Here is a 23,486-nt window from a genome sequence, read left to right as displayed (position 1 = left end):
CCCTCTCGGTCTCTATGCGCTCCAGCGTCTGCTGCTTCGAACCCGGCGCCTTGCTCTCCTTGATGGACTGTCTCCTCGCGCTTCTTCTTCGTCGCTCCATTTTAGCGCCTTACACCCCGTATACCCCCCGTTTTCTCGTGTGTTTTTTCGCTGATAGAGAGCGGCTCCGTCTCTTCACGGATCTCCGCCCGCGCGCGGGGCTTCCCGACCGTCTTCTAACTCTCGCGGTGCTCACAGCGAGCTTTCTTCTCGCGGTAGTCTGGCGAATGCGAAGATCACAGCACTCGAGGCGCCTTCGTCACAGCGACGCATCGACCCGCGATCTGCACACGCTTTACTGCGATAGACGTACGCATATATCTGCATCAACGCATGCACAGGCATCTGAAGCTACATGTCTGCATTCAGATCTCAAACTGCGCGCCTTGCACGTGGACAGCCGCGTAGCAAGATGAGAGAGGCGCTGGTTTCGGCTGCGTTTTCGCGTGCCTCGTGTGTCTTCTCGTCCTGGATCGGGTTGCAACGAAAGTTCCCATCCACTTCAACTTTTCCAGCCCAGCCCGTTGACTAAAGGCGCCTTGTGTCGGTACATCGTGGACATGGCTACCGCTGGGCAAGTCTGCACTCCTCTGTGAGGCCCAACGACGCCTCAGACTCTCTCATCTTTCTCTCCCCACTCTCTGCTACTGCCTCTTTCTTTCTCTCTGCCCGTGCGGCATCTTCTTTCTCCGGCTTTCTCTTCTTTATTCCGGCTTCACTGATCTACGCAGCCCTGTGTACGTGCCCTCTGCAGTATCTCGATTGTCTTCTCGAGGTCTTTGCAGCCATCGGTCACCCTCTCTCGTTCCTCCTCGTTGTGTCTGTGATCTCTTCGCCCCATTGTCTCCGCTCTCACTTCCTTTCCCCCTTCATTTCCTGCTCACTTTGACTGCTCCTTCTGTTGACCGCCTGTACCTCCGGTGCGTTTGTTTTTTCGCCCAAGCGCGCGTGCGTGCCGGTTTTGTCGTTTCTTGCTTTCTGCTCCCGTCCATCCTTCACTGCTCGGGGCTCTCTCGTGCTGCTTCGCCACCCGCATCTTTCTCTTCGCGGCGTTCGTTTCTGCCCTGATTCGTTTTGCGTCTTCTCTCTCTCTCGCCGCGGTCGCCAAGATGATGGAAGAAGGTAACAGCAGCAAATGATTCTACGCTGCGGAAGCAGACAAGGGTCTAGGGCGTAGATTTGTGAGGATATATGTACGTCTTCCTTGCTACATACGGTAGCTGCATATATCTATATGTATATGGGAATTTGCCTGCGCCTAGGTCGGTGCAGTGACGAGAAATCCGTCATGCGCAGGACAAAGTTGGCGTTTATGTCGGTGATAGGCAAGTGCCTGCCGTTTCTACGAATGGCGGCGCTCGCCTTAGCTTTCTTTAGGCAGTGTGGCGCCCTTTACGGGTGCTGTTCGCTGTGCTTTGTTTGGTGTGCCTTTCCTTCTGTTGTCTGCGCCTGCTTCATTCGTCTTGCGTGCCCGCGGTGCTCACCATCGCGCCGTTCTCGCCTGCGGAGCTCTCTGCCTTCAACGCCTTCGCGCTTGGCTCAGCCCGCCGGCGCCGGCGTGCGGCTCCTTCGCGTCTCTGCGCCCCTGTTGTGTCTCTTCTCGCTAACTCGCGCGTCACAGAACGCAGCGCTTCGCGCGTGGGCGGCGGAGCGTTAGGGCAGGGGTTCGCGCGCGCCTCCGCGGCTTCGGGCTCGCGGCGCCCACGCGATCGAGTCTGTTTTCGATCGGCGCGGCCTTGACACTCTCTTGTCCGTCTCTGGCTGCCTGTCTGCAGAGCGAACCGTGCGGAACCTCGTTCTTTCAATCTGCGAGTTCCGCCTACAGGCGGCGCCGGCTGCGCCACACCCCACAGAGGAGACAGGGGCCGGCGGCGGCGTGCCCGGCGGGCGCGTGGGCAGTCAGCTGCTCCTTCTCGGCAGCGGCTTGGGCTCCAGCGACCGCGGGGGGACGCAGCTGCTCATGCATGGCGGCGCGGACGAAACCCAGTGCTACGACGATCTTCACGTGATTGAGCTCGGTGAGGCCGCGCGCGGCGACGGTGCTGGCGCGGAAAACCGCAAGGAGCCGAAGGCAGGAAGAGACTCGGGCAGTTCGTCCGGCTCGCTGTGCAGGGCGGAGAGGGCGCGGAGCACGAGCAGCGCAAGCGGCGGATGCGGACACTGTGGAGGAAGCCAATCCAGACAGTTTGCAGGGCAGCGCGAATGGTGCCTCGCAGCAGGTAGAGGGAGGGGAGGAGAGGATCTGACTCGGCGTCGTCTTCAGTGCGGAGCTTTCCTCTTATGTCGCCTCGCGCGTGCTGCGTCGCAAAATCGCTGCGCGCCCCTTGCCGCCCAGGTCATACGTTTGTAGACATGAGAATGTGGAGAGGCGTGTGCTGGCTTGTGTTGCTTCAGAGCGAGGCTTGTGGCGGGCGGTCAGCGTCGGCGGTTTCTCCAAGCCTAGCGGGGTCTATGGTCACTCCATGCGAGTCTGGAATGACAAAATCGTCCTCTTTGGCGGCCTCGCGAACCAGAGAGCCCAGGAGCTCGCAAACATAGACGGGGTCCAGACGGTGCGGCTCGGAACAAGATTCCCGTTCTTGTCTGCATGCTGACTTCTCCTCGTAGTGCATTCACACGCCATTATATATTTATATTTATATATATGCATGTATTTATGCACGCGTGCGCGTCCTGAGTGTGCCTGCAACTGCCCGCGCCGCTCTCGGCTTGAGAGGAGAGGCTGCAGCAGTCCACTTCGCTTGTGCGCGGTTTTCTATCTCGCACATAGAATCCCAGCTCTCTACTCACCTCACTCACCATATATGTATATATATAATATGCGTACATATATATAATACCTAGACACTAAACCCTAAAAATATATTCATATACGCGTGTACTGTACGGACCACTGGGTGCTTTAATCTGTGCAGTCCGTTGACGTTCGGTGCCGGGATGCATTCTCTTTTTGTTTTCTAGTTTCCGCCGCCACCCTTCATAGGGCCTCAAAGCACAGAGTGGCTGCACAACCCGCAGCCGAGCAACAGTCTCTTCCTGCTTCAGGTACGCCTTACGTTTTTGGTTTTTTCAGTTATATAAGACTGCGTGCTTGCATCTCTGGGCTAGAATCGTCGTTGCTTCCGTGGGCGACTCGTCGTCGCCTTTGGTGTCTGTCCTGCAGACTCCGGCGCCAGTCCGTAGTTCGCCAGAGTGTATGCCACGCGTGGATGCAGCTCTGCAGCCGCGCGCGGCAGACAGGAGCTGCTGCATGCCGAGTCTTCAGCGCGTGTGCAGACGCCAGGTTCTACCTGCGCTGCGCGCCTCACACAGCCCCGTTCTGCGTCTTGGTCGGCGCTTTTCACTCCGCATGGTTTTCTCATTCTGTTGGCTGCTTTTGCGATGGAGTCAGGTCGACGGATTCGTGTGGACGCAGCCCGACGTCGACGGCGAGGTTCCCACTCCTCGCGCCTTCCACGGCGCCACCAGTGAGGAAAGACTTGCAGTTCTTCGCGCCTTTCTGTTTCGCGTGTGCCGAATCGCACGCTTCTCTACCTCCGTGGTGGCGGGCGACTGGCTGTCTCGGTTTTTTTCGGGTTTTTCATCGTTGAAATGTATTTCTCTCTCTGTGGGCCGCGAAGGCGTTTGGATGCTGTGGCGTCAACGAAACTCGCTGCTGCATGTGCTGCATTCTCCGGGGGGTTTTCTGCAGGACGCATTTTTTTGTTCGCTCGCCAGCAGCTCGTGGAAACTGTGGAAAGTGCGACACACTCAGACAGGCGCGGTCGGTTAGCGGCGTGTGTCGGCGGTCGCGAAAGCGTTTCCTGTCCGTGCCTTGTGCGTCGCGTCGTTGACGCACGAGTCTTGAAACAGGTGTGCGCGTCGTTTGGGCATGCTCGGTGCTTTGTCTGGATCGTCTCTCTCTGTTGTTTCTTTTCTTGCTGCTTCTTGCAGTTTGCAAAGACTTCCTCGTCGTCTTTGGGGGTGCGACCGACGCCAGACTGCGAGAGGTGGGCGGCGCGTGCCTTCGAAGCTGCCGCAGACGCGAAAAGAGAGGCTGTAGATATTCATCTTTGCATGTGCACGCCCCTTTTCTCGCGAGCAGAGCCTGTGGAGGCCGGACGCGCGAGGAACTCAGAGACAGTCGCCCCTCAACACGCAGAGAGGCTTCACGCATCCCCCTCGCTCGGTCCGCTCCGGTGCAGCGCCAGCGACTCTGGCTCTCTCCCTATATATATCTGTGTACATAGATAGATATATCATATGCGCATGCATCTTCGGAAGTGCACTACGAGACCTGGATCTACGCAGGAGCGGCGGAGTCTGGGGTCATGTGCACGTACATGCGCGGGGGTGTGTGCTTATGCGTGCGCGCCGGCATGCGCCCGCATGGTCCTGCGGCAGTCTCTTCATATATTTCCCGCACCTTGTGTCTGACTCACGTCCCACCTGGGCTACCTTTAAGCATAGTCTTTCGTTTTTTTTCCCTCGCCTTCGCTGGGAACATTCCTCGCCGGTCTGCACCCGAAGAGGCGTTTCTCGTGGTGCGTCAGTTGTGCGTCTTTGGGCCGCGCCTCGCCTGCTTGTTCAGCCAAGCAACGACTTGTATCTTCTCGACTTGTTGCGGAGTACGTGGCACTGCCCGTCCTCCTTTTCTGCGAAGAAACGGCGAGCCGGCGAAGGTCTCGAAATCGAGACAGAAAGTGGTGGCGCCGCGCGTGAGGAGGCGGAAGATGAAAGCGAGTCTGCGCCTGTAGTCAGAGTGTCAGGCACTCCGCCTTCGCCGCGCCTCGGTCACGCCATGGTCACTGTGAAGCAGACTGAAAAGATTCTTCTCTTTGGGTAAGAACGCGACCCGCGCGGCGAGACCCCCGCCTGTGGCGGGGCGTCCATTTCAAGTTCGAAGAGCGCGAAGAATGCACGCACGTCAAAGAAACGTGCGACCTACAGATGCACATCACACATCTATACAAGGATAGACAGGAAAATGACGGATATCTGCGCACCTACGCCGAAGCGCGCTGGCGTTGTGGGCGCAGAGGCCGATGAATCGTGGCTGACTGCTCGCGGCGTCTTTTCCGTTGCCTGCTTCTATCATTCTGCTCGCCCTCTGGGTTCCGGGATTTGGCGTGCAGCCGCGATTCAGAGACGCGTCTGCTGTCGTTTTTTGTAGTTGAGCGAATTTTTGCGCGACTCAGGTGTTTTGTCCTTGAGGTGTTTGCGATGCATCTACGCACGACGAGGGCGAGTTATGGCGCTTTCGGCGTTTTTCCTTCTGCGAATCTTCCGCTCGATTCTGTGACCATTTCCGCACAACGTTCTCGCACTTCACGTATTTTCTCTTTTCAGCGGTGTGGCAGATGACACGAATTTGTACTGCCTGGATTTCGAGGTCTACCGAAGGGCGCGGTCCGGTGCCAGCAGACGCGCAGCCGCAGACGACGATGACGAAGTTTCTGAACTTTCTCTCGCTTGGTCTTGCATCGAGGTAAAAGTTGAGAGTCTTTCTTTTCTCTGTTTTCCCCTGTTCTGCTCGCTCGCTTCCCTCTTTGTTGATCTTCCCTATTTTGTGGGGGTGCGGCAACTGACCGTTTTTTTCTTTACTGCGATTCGTGATTTCTTGTTCATCTCTCCCGTGAGTGTCTGCTCCGCGCTCGCGGCCTCCCGCATTTTCTGGCTGCTGAACCCCCCTAATAATTCCCTCTCACCTCTCCGCTGCACTCCTCTCTCCGCATCTTTCACCCTCGACATGTTCGTTTTCCCCGAGTTGTCGCTGGATTCGGCTTTGGCTTCGGCTCTCTCGAGTCTCCTGTGCGCCCTCGCGCCGTTGGCGAGCGTCAGCACCAGCGGCTTCAGATATCGCGGCGTGCGTTGCCTGCGGGCGGCCCTTATTCTCGGCGTTCAAGAGTTTTTCTCTGTTCTCTGCGCGGGAGTTGCCTCAGACGCACCGGACTGGCCCTGTGAGTCGCGGCTTCTTCACGTTCGCGCAAGTCGGACCGGGGCGGCTCTTCATCTTCGGCGGTCAGCCGCTGACCAGCGCCGCGCCCGACGCCAGCAGTCCCGCGGACCTCTACGTGCTGAATCTGAAGACCTACAACTGGCAGAAGCCGCTCTACGAAGGTATCCGCCGGCGCAGGGCGTGGCAAGAGGCGCGCGAGAGAACTGTGTGTTTGTTTCCAACGCGTGGAGCTGTCCTAAGCAGTCGAGTGGGGCGGAGGTGAACTGCCGCGCGCGGAAGGCCGCCGCGAAGAGCTCTCGCCAGCTCCCCACCTGAGGCGTAGAGTAGGCAAACACAGACAGATCGATACGGCGCAGTCTGCTGGAGCGCCGCGAGTACAGACGCCGACTGACTCCCCGCACCGCGTGGAGGACATGGATGCCTAGACACATGCATACACGTCTCCGTACCGTATACTTGGCGTGGTGAAGTTAATGCAGCTCTTCCATGGTGCGGGTGTGTTGACTCTCGCAGGCCAGCTGTCTCTTCGAGCAGAGGCTGCGGCGGTCCTGCATGACAAGCTTATTGTCTTCGGAGGGGCGCGGGTCTCGCCCAAGGCGCCCGCTGCCTCCGGCGCCGCGGAGGGCGAGGCGACCGGGCCGGCGCGGAGCGCAAAACCCAGTGCCCTCGGTGCGAGTCGAGCCAGGGGATAAAGAGAAGGCAGAAAAAAAGAGAGAAAAAGAGTCGCATATAGGGGCGTGTGCGTCGTATCAGTGGACTTCGCTGCGTCGGGCTGAGGGTGGCTGCTGCAGCCTTCGGCGAGCGGAAGAAAGAGAGACGCGCAGAAGCAAATGCTGGGCGCTGGGATGCATCACACGTGAGGGCAACGACCTCGCGCGCCGCCTGAGAGGTTCCATGCTTTCAGTGGAGCGCGATAGTCCACAAGGGAGAGGAAGTTTTCCGCGTTTTCAGTAAGAACTAGGTGGGGGAGCGTGCTTTCGTGGCAGCAGGGGAGAAAGGGCCTCCGTTGGGTCCGCGGGCATGTAGGGCATCTTCGCCTGTCTTTTTCGCGCGCCTCCACTTTTTTCGTCATGTGACTTGCTGCTGAGACGCGTGTCTTTCTTTCTTTAGGTAACGAGGGCGAAGGGGCGCTGTCGTCGCTGCTCGGCGCGTCCAGCTCCTGCCGCATCAGCAAGAAGCTGTTTTTTCTGAATGTCTTGGAGATTAAAGAAGGCGCCGGAGGCGGGGAATTTCGCTTCAAACTCGTCACAGTCGGCGACTCGGGCGTCGGGAAGTCCTGTCTTCTCATGCGCTTCGTGCAGGTACGAAGCGGTAGGGAAAACGCTGCTTTGAAATCTCCCGCTTGGAGCGGCCCCTGCTCACATGCTCCCATGCATGCGCTCCGAGTAGAGGCGAAACAAAATCTCCCGTGGGACTGCGGGCGCGAGCCGAAGGAGCTTGCGTCGTGTTCATCTCCCTCGCTTCTGATCGCCTCCGGTAGATCTGCACGCCGCGTCTCGCTGCGCTTCATGCGAGGAGACGAACGCACACGGAGCCATACACAGGCCTCTGCCTCCACCCCCCAAGGCTAGGCGACCCCTGCGAGAGCGTTCGCCTCATATCTGTGCATAACTCTTTATATCTATCTCTCTGTAGGTAGATAAATATCCATATGGCTAACACGAGATAGATAGAGATAGAGATAGATATGTATGATCATGTGTTTCAGGCATACACAGCTTCGCAGATATATGCGTTTGTGTGGTAGTTGTTAGCCGTTGGAGAATGGAGGAGGGTGTCTGGCGGGGTGTGCGCGTGTTCAGGATCAGTACTCGGATTTTCACGTGTCTACGATTGGAGTCGACTTCAAGTCGGTTGTGACGATGGTGAAAGGCAAGGTCTGCACGCTGCAGCTTTGGGATACAGCGGGACAGGAGCGCTTCAGCGGCGTGACAGGCAACTACTACCGAAACGCAGACTGTTTCGTGCTTGTCTTCGATGCGACGCGACGAAGTACCTTCCTCCATATCGACAGCTGGATCAAACAGGTCTGCACTCCGCACGGCCGCCTCATCACGGAGCTGCAGAGAAACTGGCTTCAGGATAGAGAGCGAGAAGCTGCGTCCACTGAAACGCCTGCAGACGGGAGTCTACACATCCATATATATATTCATATATTTTTGTACGTATGCGCCTATATGCATGTATATATTTGTATATGTGCATATGGCATTCTGTTTTGCGCCTTGTGTAAGGGCCGTCATGGGCTTGTTCGGTGCGCCGCTTGAGGTCTGCTTTTGCGCCTGAGAATGGCAGTAAAACGATCCCATGTCCGTGGCTTCATCCGTGTAGACCGGAAAGCGTCTGCGGATACCTGCCTAGCTCCATCCATATTTGTGTGTGTGCACTTTCGTTGTACATGCGCATCCGTTTGCGCCGCTCGTTCGGAGCGAGGCGCGAAGCAGCGGTTTGCCTCGTGCCGCGTCTTCACGCAGATCAAGGAACACCACGACTGTGGCCTGTCGACGATCATGCTTCTGATTGGAAACAAGGCAGACCTGAGCGGGACTTTGGAGGTCTCTGAGCAAGAAGCTCGCGAGTTCGCAGACGGCATTGGCGCCATCTACGTCTCTACTTCGGCCAAGGTACGTGCGCATGTCTGTAGACAGCTCGAATTTAGACAGAGGCGAGAGGCAGAGCGATCGAGCCTGTGAAGGCCTGCAGAGGCGACTGCGGGGAGAGGCAACGAGGTGCGTGAGTACGTGTCCATGTTGACTACGAGCCAGCGTCCGCATGCGGAATATGTTATGCATGTAGGACACATTGCGCCAACAAGAAGTGCATGAGCTCGAGATTCACCGCCAACGCACTGCATATACAACCTTACATATGTGTTTTTCCCGTTTGATGGTCTCAACACGGCAAACGCTTTTGTTCGCGTGGGATGCCTCTCGCGCGATAGAGTGATGTGAGCTCGCCTGTGTCTCTGCAATTCGCTCTGAGGGGGTTCGCCTCCCTCTCGTAATCTCCGTGTTTCGTGTGTCACCTCTCCCCACGACCGTACTCTTTGGCCTTTGCCGTGAACGCAGAGACGTGCCTGGAGAAGTTACCATATCCTCCGTACAAGCAGGCATCGTCAAGAACGTAAAGATCCTGCTAGGTCATGTATCGGTATTCTCACATTATAAGAGGTGCTTCGTCCCCTGTTTCCTTAACAGACGTCGGCGAACGTGGATGCCGCCTTCCTGGCGGCCGCGACGAAGCTCGTGGACATGCGACGACGCGCAGCTGCCGGGGCTGCCTCCGCGGCGGCTTCTGCGACCTCCGCGGCTCCCGCCGCGGCGAGTCCCTTGCCAGCGCCTGCGCGTCCGGGGTCAGGAATTTCTCTTTTGCCTAACGCGCTGGGGGGGTCTCCGCTGAGTCAGCGAAGGGCCGGGTGCGCGGGCGCGTGCGCAGGCGGCGGTGGCGGCCTCCTTGAGCAGCTTCGGCAGAGCCCGCCAGTCCAGGCAAATGGCGAAAACCAAGAAAACCGAGGAGACAGCCTCGCGCCTTCCACGCAGGCCTGACGTGGATATATGCAGAAACTTATCTGCCGACGGCGTCTCATCGAAAGCTTGAAGTTTACTCTGCCTAGCCGGCCTTCTAAAGGCGTACACGTACGTGTATATATTTATATATATTTATATATATATCAATATGTGTATATGCATGCAAAAGGTGTATCTGCATGTCAGCTATAAGGTAACTTTTGAGTTTTTTTGCCCTAATTCTATTCCTATCTTCCTGTGTAGGCAGCTGTGGACGCCTTTTTCCGCTCGTCGGGGGGAAGGGGGGGGGGGGGGGGGGGGGGGGGGGGGGGGGGGGGAGGGGGAGCTCAGGCGAGGGGCCGCTCGTGCTTGGGTTCGGCTTTCATGCTCCTTCTCGTCTTCCTTTATCTGCCTTTCTCGTTCCAAATAGAAGGCGCTGTGCATCGACGCGCGCGTATTGAGCAGGGCGGGCGTGGCTGCCGCAGGCGCGCGCTCGCCGCTCGAACTAACGCTTGTTCCTTTAACTGTATCTTTCTCCTGTTTCTTCGGGTCGCTGCAAAAAGGGAGAAAACTGGCTCCAGTGCTTCTCGAATCGCCCAGTTTCGACTTCCTATATAAAGTCTTTGCGTTTTTCGTCTCAAGCGCTCTCAAGCGCCCCTTTTCCCGCGTTCTCTCTCGCTGATCTTACGCGTGGAAACAGATAACGAATGACTACACTTAAACGGCCTGGGAAGGGGGCGAGTCTCAGTGTAGAGTATACTGGAATTCAACACGTTTCGGCTTGATGTGTGTCGCGCAGCACCCGCAGTCTGACTGCTCAGGCTTCATCTCCGCTATCCTCAGAGTTTTCTACGCAGACTGTAAATGCTGAACCGTAGAAGCTTTAAAAAAACAGTTATCCAGAGCACCTGCAGTCTCTTCTGCGTTTCGTTCTTTCGGCATCGCGGCGGCGGCTGACTGCAGCCCCTCGCGGGAGACACACACACGACTTTGCAGAATTTTCCCTCTGGCTGCGTGAAGAAAGCCTCACCACGACCGAACGCGGAAAAGGAGGATCTAAGGAGACTAGCACTCCTGTCCGTCGTGGCTGCGCCACCGCTGCCGCCGACCATGACACCGCATTCCCGCAAAAAACTTATGAGACTTGCACAGAGCGGAATGGAGAAGACCCCCAGGAAAGAAGCTTGAACGCCCTGCGAGAAGGCGAAAAGAAACGCCGCAGTGCTGCGTCGAGGCTCGCCGCAGGCCGGGGTGGCGATGCATGAACCTGCGCACCCGGCTTTTCCCCTCTGTCACGACTTCTCTGCGTTCACGAGCTCGATCGAACCGCCCGGCCGCTGCGCTCAGACCGCCATCTCCATCTGAATGCGGCCGTGAGGCACGTAGCCCACAACCTCGAAGTCTTCCGCCTTGAAGTCATCGATCTCCTGAGCCACAGGTCACAGCGAGACGCGCACGCGCAGAGATGAAACAGCATCGGCTTCGCAGCCCGGTTTCCCACGCACGCAGCCCGTCTGCCCCCACCCCCCCGCTCGGGACGGCTGCAGGATTCGCGCAGGCGGTCTTTGTTCTCCAACGCTCCCGCCGCCCTGCGGCCTTGCAACTGGAATTCGAGCGCCTGTCTCTTATACGTTCTCCTGATATTTCCGCAGATCCGCCGCGCCGGCTGAGCGGCGGCGCTCCTCACCTTGATGCGTTCCGTGTTCAGGATCCTGACCACCGGGAAGGGCCGCGGCTCTCGCTTGAGCTGCTCCTTCAGCGCCTCCACGTGGGTGGAGTAGACGTGCGTGTTGCCCATGACGTGGACGAACTCCTTGGGCTTCAGGCCGCAGACGTGGGCGACCATCAGCGTGAGCAGCGAGTAGGAGGCGATGTTGAATGGAACGCCGAGCCCGACGTCGCAGGAGCGCTGATACATGATGCAGGAGAGCTCCTTTTTGTCGTTCACGTAAAACTGAGACAGCAGGTGACATGGCGGCAGCGCCATCTCGTCCAGGGCTGCAGGACAGACACAGACAGAGCATGCACAAGCCGTGAAAACGCGGATAAAACAAGCGGAGAAACGCGGGCGGAAAAAGCAACATCGCAAGGCACGAACCCAAGCAAGAGCCCTACAAGCGACGCAGCGGCGACGCGATACCAAAGACAGAAAAAGAAACACCGTGTGCGCGGGGCGCTCCGAACCAGCCGAAACGAAGCATGCCTAGATGCCAGGAGAGATAGCTGTGAGTAATCGTGGAACTCTGTGGAAGACGCGGCCGCGCTGTCGCGCAGCGCCGCCGCCCTCCACAATTAGCGCTCAGGGTCAGCGGCCCATACACGCAGCAGAGGAAATTCTGCACTGCAACGGGCCTCTGGGCGCGAGATGAAGAGACGTTCGTTTTAAATCGCCTCCAAATGCACAGAGGAACTCGGCGCACCTGCAGGATTCCAAGCCGTCATGAGCATGCGGCGGTCCGTCGGGTTTGTCCGCAGTCGGTCGATGATGATCTTCAGTTGATCAATACCCTGGCCTGCGACGCAAGTTTGGCAAGCAGAAAACATGCGCGAGAGATGTAGGCGTCCTCGCCGCTTGAGCTAAATCGCGAGCATACACGCGCTGATAAATCTGCGCGGACGCGTACAGTTGGTCTTCTCAAACACGGCGCCCGCGCAACCATTGGCCTACCCACGAAAGGTGCCTCAGCTTGTGGCTGTGAAGTATGAACGCATTTGCCAAATGCAAAGCATGAACCGGTTGTTTCTACCCAAGTTGACGTAATGAATGAAGTCGCATGTACGCCAGCCTCCTCTTGACCGTCTATGTGTCCTCGTTGCATGCAGAAACGTGAATAACTGCGGATGGAGAGACTATCACCCAATGCGCCTCGCATGACTTAGCGCAGCGTGATCGAGTCACGCGCTTCTTTCTCCACTTGGAGCCCCGAAAATGGAACAAAGTGGCTGTCGCTCTCTGCCTCGCGCCGCCGACCGACCCCCCCCCCTCCCCCCCCCTGCCGCTTCTGTCTTCTTCACCCCTTTTCCACGTGTCTCCTGCGCAACAGGCGACTCACCTGTATAGTCGGTGTGCATGTCCTTGTACGCTGCCCCAAAGTGTCTCCACTGGAAGCCGTAGCCCGGGCCGATATCGCCGACTTCGCGATGAGGCAGATTTCGCGAGTCTAGGAACTCGCGCGTGACGTTCTTGTCCCAGATCTGAACACAGAAAAAACGCGAGCGAGAGGCACTGCGTCGGTCGCGCTATAGTCGAATAGACCCAGCCGGGCGACGACAGGTGCGATGAGAACTGTAAAGGCGAGGGTGCTTTCCAAGAGTCCTCGAACTGTTGCGAACCGTTAGCACCACAACAGATGGAAATCAACCGCACGGGCACGTTCTCAAGCAAATCCTGAGACGACGACCGGACTGCACCCAGCAGCTATATAGCGAGGAGGAGCCTCTTCGTTCGAGGGCGAAGCAATTGAAGAAAAGCGACGCGAGCACCCTACCTTCACGCCTTTCTCAGACAGGTGGTTGGCGTTCGTGTCACCGCGAATGAACCAGAGCAGCTCCTCGAGGACTCTGGAAACAAAAGGCGAGTCGCAGCGAGCGAAAAATTCCATCGCGTGCCCCCGTCGCTCGCCAGTCCATTGCCCCAAGACAGGCGAAGGAGACACGCAGATGTGAGCGCGCTGCGGTGGACGCGTCAAAAGCCACGCGTTCTCGCAGTCTCTTTCACAATGTCGCATTCGCCGCGTCGCGACCGATGACGCCTGCCACTGGGGCCAGAAAGAAGGAATCAATTGTGCGCGACTTGTGTTCACTAAAGCCCGCAAGTGGGCGTGCGTACTCGCAGGAGCGAAGGAGCTGTCAAGCCCACGAGAGACGCGGAAGAAAGGCAAAAATTGTGCCCGTCTTCTAAGAGTGCATGCAAACACGCGAACTCACCCTTTCCAAAAGACACGCTTCGTGGTAAGCAGCGGAAAAGTCTTATCCAGCGAGTAGCGCATGGTGCAGCCGAACTTGGAAATCGTACCGACGCCTACACACAAGCAGCGGCACACGAACCTTGTAGCACAGGCATGAACACGAAGCAAACGCGTATTCGTTCGCACGTGGGGGAGACTTTCGTGTGCCGATGCGGAACGGAGTTTTACGAAGCTTTAGCGCACGACAAGCGTTCACACGGAGGCCACGTCTACGCTTTCTGTGCGGTCGCGGTTGACAGCCATCTCAAGTCGACGAGAAAGAGACAGCAAGCGCCGTCCAAAGAGGCTCGAGGAGCTCCTCCACAACGATCGCCCCCGCGTCGCCTTGCAGCCTCCTCAGCGGGCCGTCGCGGAGACCGGAGTGTCTGTTTGGCAGAGAAAGGCAGCGACCGGCGGCCACAAAGCAGAGCGCAGAGAGAGAGAGTGGAGATGCTTTGGAGAACGACACGGACAGAACAGACGACAGGAAGGAACCGAGGAACCGAGCAGGCAGGCAGGTCGAGGGGAGAAGCTCCAGGCTTTCGTCCCGACTCATGCTTGGCCTCACCCGTGCGGTCGTCCATGCTGACGCCGGTGTTGATGATGTCCGCGATGAGGTCGAGGTACTGAAACTCCTCGTGGTGTCTGAAGCGGACGTGAGGCACAGCCTGAATGATTTCTTTCTTCTCGTTGTTAGCTGCCTCTTCCTCCGCCATCCACGCTAGGACCGGCGCGGCCGCTGCAGCAGCCAAAGAGAGACTCGCGTCCCCTGAGGCGGGCGAGTTGGGCGTTGTCGTTCCGCATGTCGAGGATCCTGAGACAAGGTCAGCCTGACGCACAGAGAAACGAAACACAGCTTTGTGGCGCAGTCGTGCGGCAAACTCGGGCCCTGGCTCTGCAGCGGAGGAGAGACGAGATGCATCCTCATTTATCTCTTCTCTCCGCCCCGGACTGCAGGCAACTCGGGGGTTCCCGCTGTGCGCTGGATTCTCCGCTTGAGCCGCACTTCTCTTCTCTATTCCGGCGACCTTCCTTCAACCTGCTTGCTCCCACCTTCGAGTACCTCGGCCGAGTCACCTTCGCTGGTAGTCTCTCCGCCCCTGCTGCTGCACGCTCTGTTCTGGCTCACTTGGTCAGCATCCGCGGTCGCGGCGCTGTCGTGCGTGTTTCTCTTCTCGAGAATGACAAAGTCGTAAGGGACCCCGTGCTCCGAGTAGGTCTTCGAGATGAAGATGGGGCAGTAGGTCGCTTCGTTGCCTCTCTCGGAGCCGCGCTCGGGGCAGAACGGAACGAACACAGGCGCCGGAGACGCCGCAGATGCAGCAGCCGCGGGCTTGTTCGCGAGGATCTCGTCTCCGGGAAAGGAAGGGAAGAAGACGTCACAGGGGAAGTCCCGTGCAACGCGCGTCACGTAGATGTGCGAGACGATGCCCAACGAGAGAGCAGCCGCATACAGCGCAGCTCCTCCTGCGCGACGCAGAAGCAGAGGAAGAAACGTGTCAGCGCGATTGTTGAACTGACGATACACCGGCAAGGCGGAAGCGACGCCGAGAAGAGGGAGAGAGCAGACGCGCCGCGCGGACAAAGACGAAAGACAGGCGCCGCGGCGAGTACCCCTGCGAGATGTTCACGTCCTTCCCCGCGACGACTGAGGCGTGTCCTCTGCTTCGAGTAGCTTTCTTAAGTAGGTTACGCAGCGAGGCGCAGTGCTGGTCAGGCCGTCGAGGGTCCTCACGCACCCGCTTCTCAAGTCTCTGTGCTGCTCTTTCGGTCTCAAGGAGCGTCCGGAGTTTTCACGGTCGCCCTCATTCGGAATGGCATCGCGAGGAATACACGAGTTTCCCACTGCGTGTGCCTAACCATGACTGTGGTTTCCTGGTCGCCGAGATACATTGTCCCCCATTGGCCAACAATGAACCTTCACTCGGTGTGCAGACTTACCGACGACAAAAATCTGGTCAACAGAGTCTTCGTACTCCTCCTCAAGCAGGCGCAGCGCTGCAGGGAGGGAGGGGCAGACGCGCACGCGGCTGACCTCCCCAGCTTGTGTTTTTTCTGCGTTCAAGTCCTCTTCTTTGCTGAACGCACGAGCATACAAGGAAAGAAGCGCGCGTGTGGATCTTTCGCGGGAAAGCCGAGACGAAGAGGCTATTGCGGCAGGTGCTGCTAGAGAGAAAAAAACGCTCTCCGCGCAGGTGTGCGTCTCTCTGTATGTACACCAGAATCATTGACTCCGGTGATGTCAGTGCTTGCTGTGTACGTTGCAGATAGTTAAATGTGAATGCATACACGGCCGATGCGGCTAGTGAATAACTGAGAAGGACGACAGTACTTTTGACAAGTCTCCGCTTCGGCTTAGAATCTCTGAGGGAGAAAGACCCAACCCCCCGGTCGCAGTGCCGCCAAGATTCGCCCCTCCCTCCTGCCCTTGCGTCCTCCTTCGATCTTTTCAGGTGGGACCGACCAAGAAAAAGGACAAAGAGAAACCGCGTGCGTCGCGGCACCAGTGCTTGAGCTTGCCCTAAACCCGAGGCAGGTGCGGTTCCTGTTCGCTTACAGGGTAGAAGAAACGATAACGTTAAGTCTGTCAGTGAGGGGTCTATGCTTCGGCGGAATGCTTTCCCACGTTTTCCTTCCCATGACAACGGCGTTGACTCTCTTGCCAGCGAGGGCCGGAGAGGGGACTCCCGCTTCACCCATCTTGGCGAGCTTCGTGGCGAAGCCTCCGCACGGGCGGCAGGTCATCGTTGTTACGCGCGAAAAGTGTTTGAAATCGACCCGCAAGCGAGGCCAGGGAAGGTTGTTGTTCATCCCGATGCCCCTCTTCGGGGTCATCGCCGCGATCACAGACACGGTTGGCGTCATCATTGCACGGCCACAGTCCCTGTCAAGTGAAGGAGACGATGAATCTGCAGGCGCACCTTCCACAAGAGATCGCGCGTTTCGGTCGAACTCGGCAGAAGGCTTGAACGCTTTTGCCAATGAAGACGCCGTTACCTACGGTGCTGACGTGAACGAAAGCGAGCGTGTGCACACCTGGATTGACGTCTAAGCGGGTCGCCGAACAAGACAGCGCCAGCAGAAACAGTCGCCTACCGAGGCAGAGCGAAACTGGCGTACACAAATTAATACTGCAACAATAGAAGACGTCAAACAGTCTTACGACACTCGGAGGAAACTCGTTTCTGTTGTTGTGTCTGTGCGGCTTTGTGACGGGACCGGAACGGCAGAGGCGCGGAGGGCCGCGAGGAGACAGCGCGACAGCGAAAGATACACGCCGCCGATCGAAACGACATGCCAAACTCGCTCCGATCTCAGGAATGCCAAGGAACTGCAACGAATTTCCCGCTTTGCTGATAAAAGGGAATTCAGACCAAGTGAAAGGTTATCGCGGGACACAGTGTGCCAACGTGTCTCTGCAAGTCGCCAGCCCTGACAGCGCAGACGGGAGTGGGGGGTGGTGAAGAGACGCGTTGCACTCTGGCATGCCCCTTAACGAACACGAGAAGGCGGGCAAGACAGATCCGTGCTTGCACCTGCCTGTCACTACCACGTGGCAAGCAGTACAGATCAGGGGTGATCGCCGTCACCGCAGTACGCGAACCATGGCCTCAGCCACCAGATCGAGTGCTCCAGCCAGAAATTTAAATAGGTACAATTTAGGCGCTAGCAATGGAGATATTCATACGGACAGACCTTGAAACGCAGACGAGACACGGGCACAGAAGGACAGATAGCGTGCGCGGAGACGCGACACGACGAACAAATAGGCTCGCGCGAAGGAAGACGGACTGGGCAAACACAGCTGTGGAGGAGTGCCAAGTGAACGCTGTGCATATGAAATGCTGACAGGCAGCGCACAGAGAGTGCGTCTCGTCCAGAAAAGTCGTGAGAACGACTGACTCCCCCTCTTTTGCTTCCAAGTTCGCTCGAGCTACCCGCGCCGTTCGAGCTGCCGTAGTCTCGTACACTTCGCCCACCCGCACGCCTACACGTTGGGGGCTGTCGACATTGTCAGTACTGGCTAAGCAGCAGGTGGTGTTCGGAAGCTCTACATGTGGCATGTCGGTACATCTTGAAGAAATGTGAAACATATAGTGGAACAGCAGACGAAGTATGAGAAGTCATTCGCTAGCTAAACGTGAAGCCACACTGAAAAAGCCGAAATCCTTCTCTGATGCGAAGTCGGAGCACCGAAGGGAGCCTGCTCCTTCCATAGTCCCTCAATAGCTTGTCTGGTGGTAGACAGTGGCTTAGCTTCGAGGCTCGTCCCTCTGCCAGACCAACCTTGAATTCGTCTCTACTGTGTTTCCGCTAACGCTGTCATACGAGTCGCCAGCCTGGAAGTCCGTTTCTGAGGGACATCATTCGACGACTTCCTGCTACACAGGAGTTGTTGAGGTCTGGTAGAGCACATGAGGAAGCGACAACGCGTGAGCAAAACAAAGATATCTCCCTCGGTCACATAAACAAGCTCCGACTACGGAGGCGTCCTCAGCGGCCGAAAAATTACCACCTGCAGCTAAAATAAAACTGAGCACGACATTGCTCACAGTGCAGGTGTTTTCTGGAACATGTAAAACCTTATGGATCTCCGATTTGTCTTCCTTGATGGGTCGGTCCGTTTCTCAAGTGCGCATCTAGATTTGCTCTGCGTCTGCTTCTTCGGCGCATGCCGTGCTGTTCAAAGATCTAACCTGAGCTCATTTAGAATCGGCATGGAACAGGTCAGTATTTACGGCATTCCGAGCAACGCAACAGTCCCTTGAGTGTTAGGCGCTATTGGCAACGAGGCGCTGCACCCGTGTTTCTTGATTGTCCAGATGCACGGCTTCTTCGAGCGACGGCGCCAGTGGGCTGTTCGCAGAAGAGCTGGAAGCGTGCATAACGTTCTCCTTCGGTAAACTTCTGTGAGGTGACGTGCTTCTGTCCCCCTTCGCAATCTTGAAAAGACCTTCCACCTCGCTGACGTCCGTGCATCGCTGACGCCGGGCGATAACGGCCATGCTGCGCGCTGGAGCATCTCCCCATACGTCGATGGGGAAGCACACTTTAATCTGTCTGCGGGTTTTCGGATCTACCCAGTTGGCAACATATTTCTGCTGATGAAAGTAAACGCCCACGGGGAGCTCTTCGTCATAGAGCTTTCTTTTGCGCCCTCCGTCATTGCCAGACTGTAGCCCAACCGATCCATTAGGCGAAGGGACCGTCGCTGTGCCCCTACACTCAGCGGCATGAAGGCGTGTCAAGCCGTTTTTGTCCTTCGGGTCCTCGTCTGCATTCTGCCGGCGAGCGCCGCCACTACGCGGAACAGCTCTTGATTTTTGCGCAGTGCGGTATCCAGTAGCTTCCGTACAGCGACAGGACCCTCCTTTCACCGTCGGGGCGCTCGCTTTTAAGGGAGAGTGCGTATTCGACGTTTTGACTCTGGCGACACCGGTACAAGCTGCCAGAACGTCGCACCCCAGGTGTGTTCGGGCAGCTTCGAGTGCGACTGGCCCGGTGACAACAGACCGGAAAAGAACCGCGAGCAGCCTTTGTTTCCGTGAGAAGTAGTCGCAATCGTCAAGGCCTTCAGGAGCTTGCCCTGTGTACCCCTGTGTGCCTCCGGACGACATCACGACTCAAGGGGGGAAGCAGCGTGTCGACGGCAGGAGTTCCATGAAAGATGAGATGAGGGCCTCGGAGTCCACCTCTCCATGCCAGACGGCTCACACGAGCTCGGCGGGAGGCAAGCGTGCCCTCGGGGCATATGCCCGTTCGCAGCTCCTGACGTGGCACATAGCTTTTTTGCCAAAATTTGTGCAGTACAGGTAGAGACTCAATTGCTCAGAAGATGCAGGTTAGTGCAGCTGGAAAAAGGGCAGAAGATTGTTCAGAAAGATTGTTACAAGACAAGTTGAACCACCCGTGTTCCGGCAGGGGAAAAATCACACAGAGAGCCGATTAGATACCACGAATACGCCAGGACGTCATCCGCGAAATACCGGCGTGGGCAAGTATTAGAGTCACGTCATTCGTTCACAGAAGAGGGACACTGCGGTTTCAGAGTTTGTACGACCGATGACGCCATCCGCGTCGTGCAGAGACGTTCGCCTTCTTCCCTACATTCACTGTGGACCCACTGACTCGGTAGCAAATCCGTGCAGTTCACAATCAGTCGGTAGCAGATCAAAATCGAGCAGTTAGCGACAGTTTCCTGTGAGAAGAGCTAGAACAAAGGAAAAACAGCTGTTTGCGACCACTGGTACTCAGCTCGTCACGTCGTCTATCACGTCTGCTTTCGCGAGACCGTACGATTCAGTATCGTTGAAGCCCGAGCGGTTCACGCAGGGCGTCTGTGACTTGTCAAATGCTTGGTGATGTTGCAGATTTGGCCCGGGGTCGTTGCATCTTCTGCTAAAAAGACAACTGCAGAACTGTCCGAAACGTGTTGGCGCTGAACCGATGAACGGACGACAGTACCCGCTCCTGCCTACAGGCCCGGGAGCGGCTACAGAACAGCAAACATGCGAAGCACAGTCAGAAGTCAAAGCTCCTACGCTTGCGAACACGGAGGTCGTCGCACACGAAACCCGCAGAGTTGGTACGCTTCCTGTCTATGCACCAGTCTGAAACCAAAAAAAAACGGAACGAAAACAAGAATATCCAAGGTAGTTTTCAAGTCGAATCCGGTTCGTGTCTTCAGAGAGACTAGCGCGAAATAAATAAAACTACCATACTGAGAAACGGTTCGCTCCAGCCCACCTTGCTCGAGGCGAAAAACCCAGGAAGCTACATCTACACAAAAGAACCTAAGGTTACGGCGGTCTCTGGAGATGCGGTCCATCGCATGCGTGCGGGATCGCTGTTTTTGCGGTACTCGGAAGTGCCGGACACCGATTGTGCGGCGTCGGCGGCATATTCGCGTTGCAGTGGGGCTGCCGGATCTTTGTCTTCTTCCTTGCTTAAAACACTTGTTGGATTGATTCGGTTTTCACACCACATTCGGACGAAATATCCTGCTTCTGGCGGCTGGTCTGATCTTAGTCATTCTACGTATTTTGCCGTGCGCATCCGCATGTGCTCTGTGTGTCGAGCGGAGACTGGAGTAGGACGGTCTGCTTCGTGACACAGCAGGATACCCCCTTCGCGTAAAAGGGAAGTTTCGTACGATGGCAACCTCACGGTCGTTGACAAATGGTGGAATGAACGCCTCCGCTACGTGGCATCGAGGGACGGCGCTCGAGTCTCGCCCGAAGCTGGGCACCACTTGCCGGCTCTCGTCTCGTGTCTCGTCGAACGCAAGCTGGCGTACGAAGGTGGTCCTGCTGGGACTTTTCCTCGCGATGGCAGCTCAGCCTGTGTTGGGTAAGCTCAGCATTGACGGCCTTCCGCTGCCAATGGCATTTGATGTGTCTAACCACGCGCTGTTCCTTTTCGAGGACTGGCCAACGGTCACCCAAGGGGAGTTCGTGTTGGCGTGTATCGGAACATGTGTCTTTGGTTTTGTATCCATTATTCTTAAAGTCATTCGGCGATACGTGGAACGGGACCTCGTCGCTAAAGAGGATGCTGGAAAGACAAAGCTGCTTTTCGGCTGCTTCCCCGTGTACGCGAACAGCGTGCGTTTTGTTGTCGCGTTTGTCAGTTACACGTGGGACTACATGCTCATGCTCCTTGCAATGACCTTCAACGTGGGCATCTTTCTGAGCATGCTCTTGGGATTTGCACTCGGTTTCTTATTTCTTGGAGATTTACTGAGTATCGATGTGCCTCGTCCGTTCAAGGCCTGTATGTGTGAGCATCCGCCCACTGCTCGATGCCAAGGCGGCATTGCAAGTGCAGAAATGAAGACCGCTCAACACGTCGAGAAGTTTGCGGCATCGAATAGCGGTGAGGGATCCACGAGGGCGGCGAAAACCTTGGATACTGAGCAGACTCAGGAATCCAGTGTTCCCACAAGTCCGTAGAGAGTCCTACAAGCGCTACCGTATTGGTGGAACCAGGCTCACGTGAACATAAGAGTCCACGGTCCATGATTCATCGTGGTATACTCCCAGTGCTGTTCAGCGATATCTGCTGTGCCGGCGTTCCCCTGAATCATATCGCCCCTTGCAGCCTCAACCGCAGTATCAAACGCAAACGGCGGTCTCACGTGTTGACTCGGACACTGTATGCTGGAGAACGCATTGTATCACTGGCGGCTTGTCCAATCGTGTCCTAGTCGACATCAAGCATGCTGGCGGGCGAATGGTACGCTGGTCGGCTGTGCGCCCGTACAATCCATGGTTGTCTAAATTCATAATATGTGTCGAGACTGACGCTGAAAGTGGAGAGCGGTGAACTGGCAGAGTCGCTGCAGGTGGTGTATCAGTCAGAGTCTCGGCGTATTCCCTGAACATTGCTTCCGTGTACAGTATTTTCTACCACAGCAACGCTCCGAGCCCTCCCTCCCACCCCCCCGTCTCTCCCCTTGCCTCCCCGTTGATGCCAGTATTTGCAATTTTGTGGTCCAGGGCTGCTGTGCAGGGCAGTCGCGAGTACGAGCGCCCGTTTGTTTCATCCTAGCCCCCCCCCTCATTGGCGTTTCCTTTGGGGATAGAGGTGCACCGTATTCATCCAGAGATTTAACAGAGAGAAGGCGTGGGTCTGGACGTGACCGCCGTTGACATGCGTGTAGTGACTGTTGATCTGACACGCCCCGGTCGAGAGTTTCGGCATCGCGCACAACAAAGAGTGGGAGGCTCAGCGGGTGCCCCCTTGTTTCAACCGGAAGTTCCACTGCTCCTGGGGACGGTATTCCTTGCCGCGATGGTGGTACCATGTGTGTGCGTCAGTGAGTTGGCACAGTTAGCGGTGGTTTTGTTTGCCCGCGGAAAGTGCCGCTTCGGGCCAATGAGGGCTTTTGTAGTATGCGTCTGGGGCGCATCTGTGGTTGGTGGGTTCGCCAGTTTCTCTAGTCCGCAGTCGCGAAAATCGCTCGTGCGAACGTTCGTTTTCTCCGAACCGTATTGTGGCTAACGACCGTACCTTTCAGCAGGTGAGACGCTAAACCTATTCCCTCAGTACCTCCAAATGAACTGCCAGAGTCATGAGCGCAGTTCGCCGCACGCATGGTTCTCATCCGGCAAAACGGAGCACACAGACGACACACTTCCACCTTTCCGCTTGACTTCACAACACAAGCGTGCACATAACCAGAGGTGAGGGTCGATCGTACTCTGCTCTCGCAAACAGCAATTTTGCAGTTTCAGCCACGCGTGTTACACTGTCGGGGACCGGCCGCAACGAGGGCTCATGTTTAGTCTCCCTGCAACAAACTCTCTCTTCTAGTCAACCGTCCTTTCTGAAGTACTACTGTGACGAAGGCGTCATCGCTCAATCCCACGCCCATCGTTCTCTCCGAATGTCGCGGGGGCGCTCCCCGTTTTTCTGCAAATGGTATATACGCCCCGGCGTGGTACAGCACAGAGAGTGCAGCCGGGCGGAATTTCCTCCAAAGGTACACCGAAACGGATCTTTGTTTTCTGGAGAAGACACATCGCCGGCATTCGACGGCTGTTTTTATGAGGTGGGCTTGGGAAGTCCTAGCCAGGTCTGAAGCACCAGGGCGTGCATTCTGGTCTGCTTCGTGAAAACTAGCTGTTATTTTGCGCGGCATGGCGCATGGGACGGTGAGTTCACTGTATGCAAACTAGCCGGCTGGGCTTGCTTGGTGACCTTTCTGTGCGAGTATGAGGCGTTCGCAAGGTTGCACGTTGTGTTTTGCAGGATTGAAGGAGAGGGAAAGGACAGAACGCGGCGTGCCGGTGTGTGTTTTTTCCGCGGTAGTTCGAAGACAGGGCTGTAGAAAATGGCACGCAGCTAGGCCTCCACCGCCAGACCCACCCAACTGACTCGCGCCGCCCCGACTCGGTAGGCGTAGGGCACTGGCATTCTCTGGAGCAGCGGACAGTCTCCCTGCTGCATGTTGCGGCGGCGGTCAGCCACTGGCCTTTACGACCATCGAGCGAGGCGAGAGGGTTAGACAGCCCTTCTGTCGCTGACCCTGACGAGGAGGGGGGTTCGTGGCGG

The 23,486-nt window shown here is 56.9% G+C and overlaps 4 protein-coding genes across 4 annotated transcripts; 2 read left to right on the top strand and 2 right to left on the bottom strand.

Annotated features, from left to right (window-relative positions):
• Positions 1 to 1,387: 1,387 nt before the first annotated feature.
• On the top strand, positions 1,388 to 9,522 carry BESB_004450 (Ras family protein; the record flags this gene model as incomplete). Its single annotated transcript, XM_029359200.1, has 14 exons — positions 1,388 to 1,461; positions 1,702 to 2,057; positions 2,434 to 2,591; positions 3,001 to 3,084; positions 3,431 to 3,506; positions 3,973 to 4,028; positions 4,610 to 4,860; positions 5,368 to 5,506; positions 5,961 to 6,138; positions 6,491 to 6,646; positions 7,088 to 7,278; positions 7,780 to 8,004; positions 8,452 to 8,601; positions 9,175 to 9,522. The coding sequence occupies 14 exons, from the start codon at positions 1,388 to 1,390 to the stop codon at positions 9,520 to 9,522; spliced, it is 2,442 nt and encodes an 813-aa protein (XP_029222113.1).
• A 1,304-nt stretch (positions 9,523 to 10,826) lies between these two features.
• Positions 10,827 to 16,295, bottom strand: BESB_004440 (bifunctional dihydrofolate reductase-thymidylate synthase; the record flags this gene model as incomplete). Its single annotated transcript, XM_029359199.1, has 10 exons — positions 10,827 to 10,910; positions 11,171 to 11,481; positions 11,904 to 11,996; positions 12,537 to 12,678; positions 12,972 to 13,044; positions 13,411 to 13,504; positions 13,999 to 14,199; positions 14,508 to 14,897; positions 15,372 to 15,508; positions 15,988 to 16,295. The coding sequence occupies 10 exons, from the start codon at positions 16,293 to 16,295 to the stop codon at positions 10,827 to 10,829; spliced, it is 1,833 nt and encodes a 610-aa protein (XP_029222112.1).
• A 1,907-nt stretch (positions 16,296 to 18,202) lies between these two features.
• On the bottom strand, positions 18,203 to 19,048 carry BESB_004430 (AP2 domain transcription factor AP2XII-6; the record flags this gene model as incomplete). The annotated part of the gene is made up of 1 exon (XM_029359198.1): positions 18,203 to 19,048. The coding sequence occupies one exon, from the start codon at positions 19,046 to 19,048 to the stop codon at positions 18,203 to 18,205; it is 846 nt and encodes a 281-aa protein (XP_029222111.1).
• A 1,536-nt stretch (positions 19,049 to 20,584) lies between these two features.
• BESB_004420 (Ctr copper transporter family protein) lies at positions 20,585 to 21,382 on the top strand (the record flags this gene model as incomplete). The annotated part of the gene is made up of 1 exon (XM_029359197.1): positions 20,585 to 21,382. One exon carries the CDS (start codon positions 20,585 to 20,587, stop codon positions 21,380 to 21,382), a length of 798 nt encoding a protein of 265 aa, XP_029222110.1.
• Positions 21,383 to 23,486: the final 2,104 nt, after the last annotated feature.

The sequence above is a fragment of the Besnoitia besnoiti genome, chromosome I, assembly GCF_002563875.1.
Source record: "Besnoitia besnoiti strain Bb-Ger1 chromosome I, whole genome shotgun sequence".
Lineage (NCBI taxonomy): Eukaryota > Apicomplexa > Conoidasida > Eucoccidiorida > Sarcocystidae > Besnoitia > Besnoitia besnoiti.
This window is presented reverse-complemented; position numbering and strand designations above follow the sequence as displayed.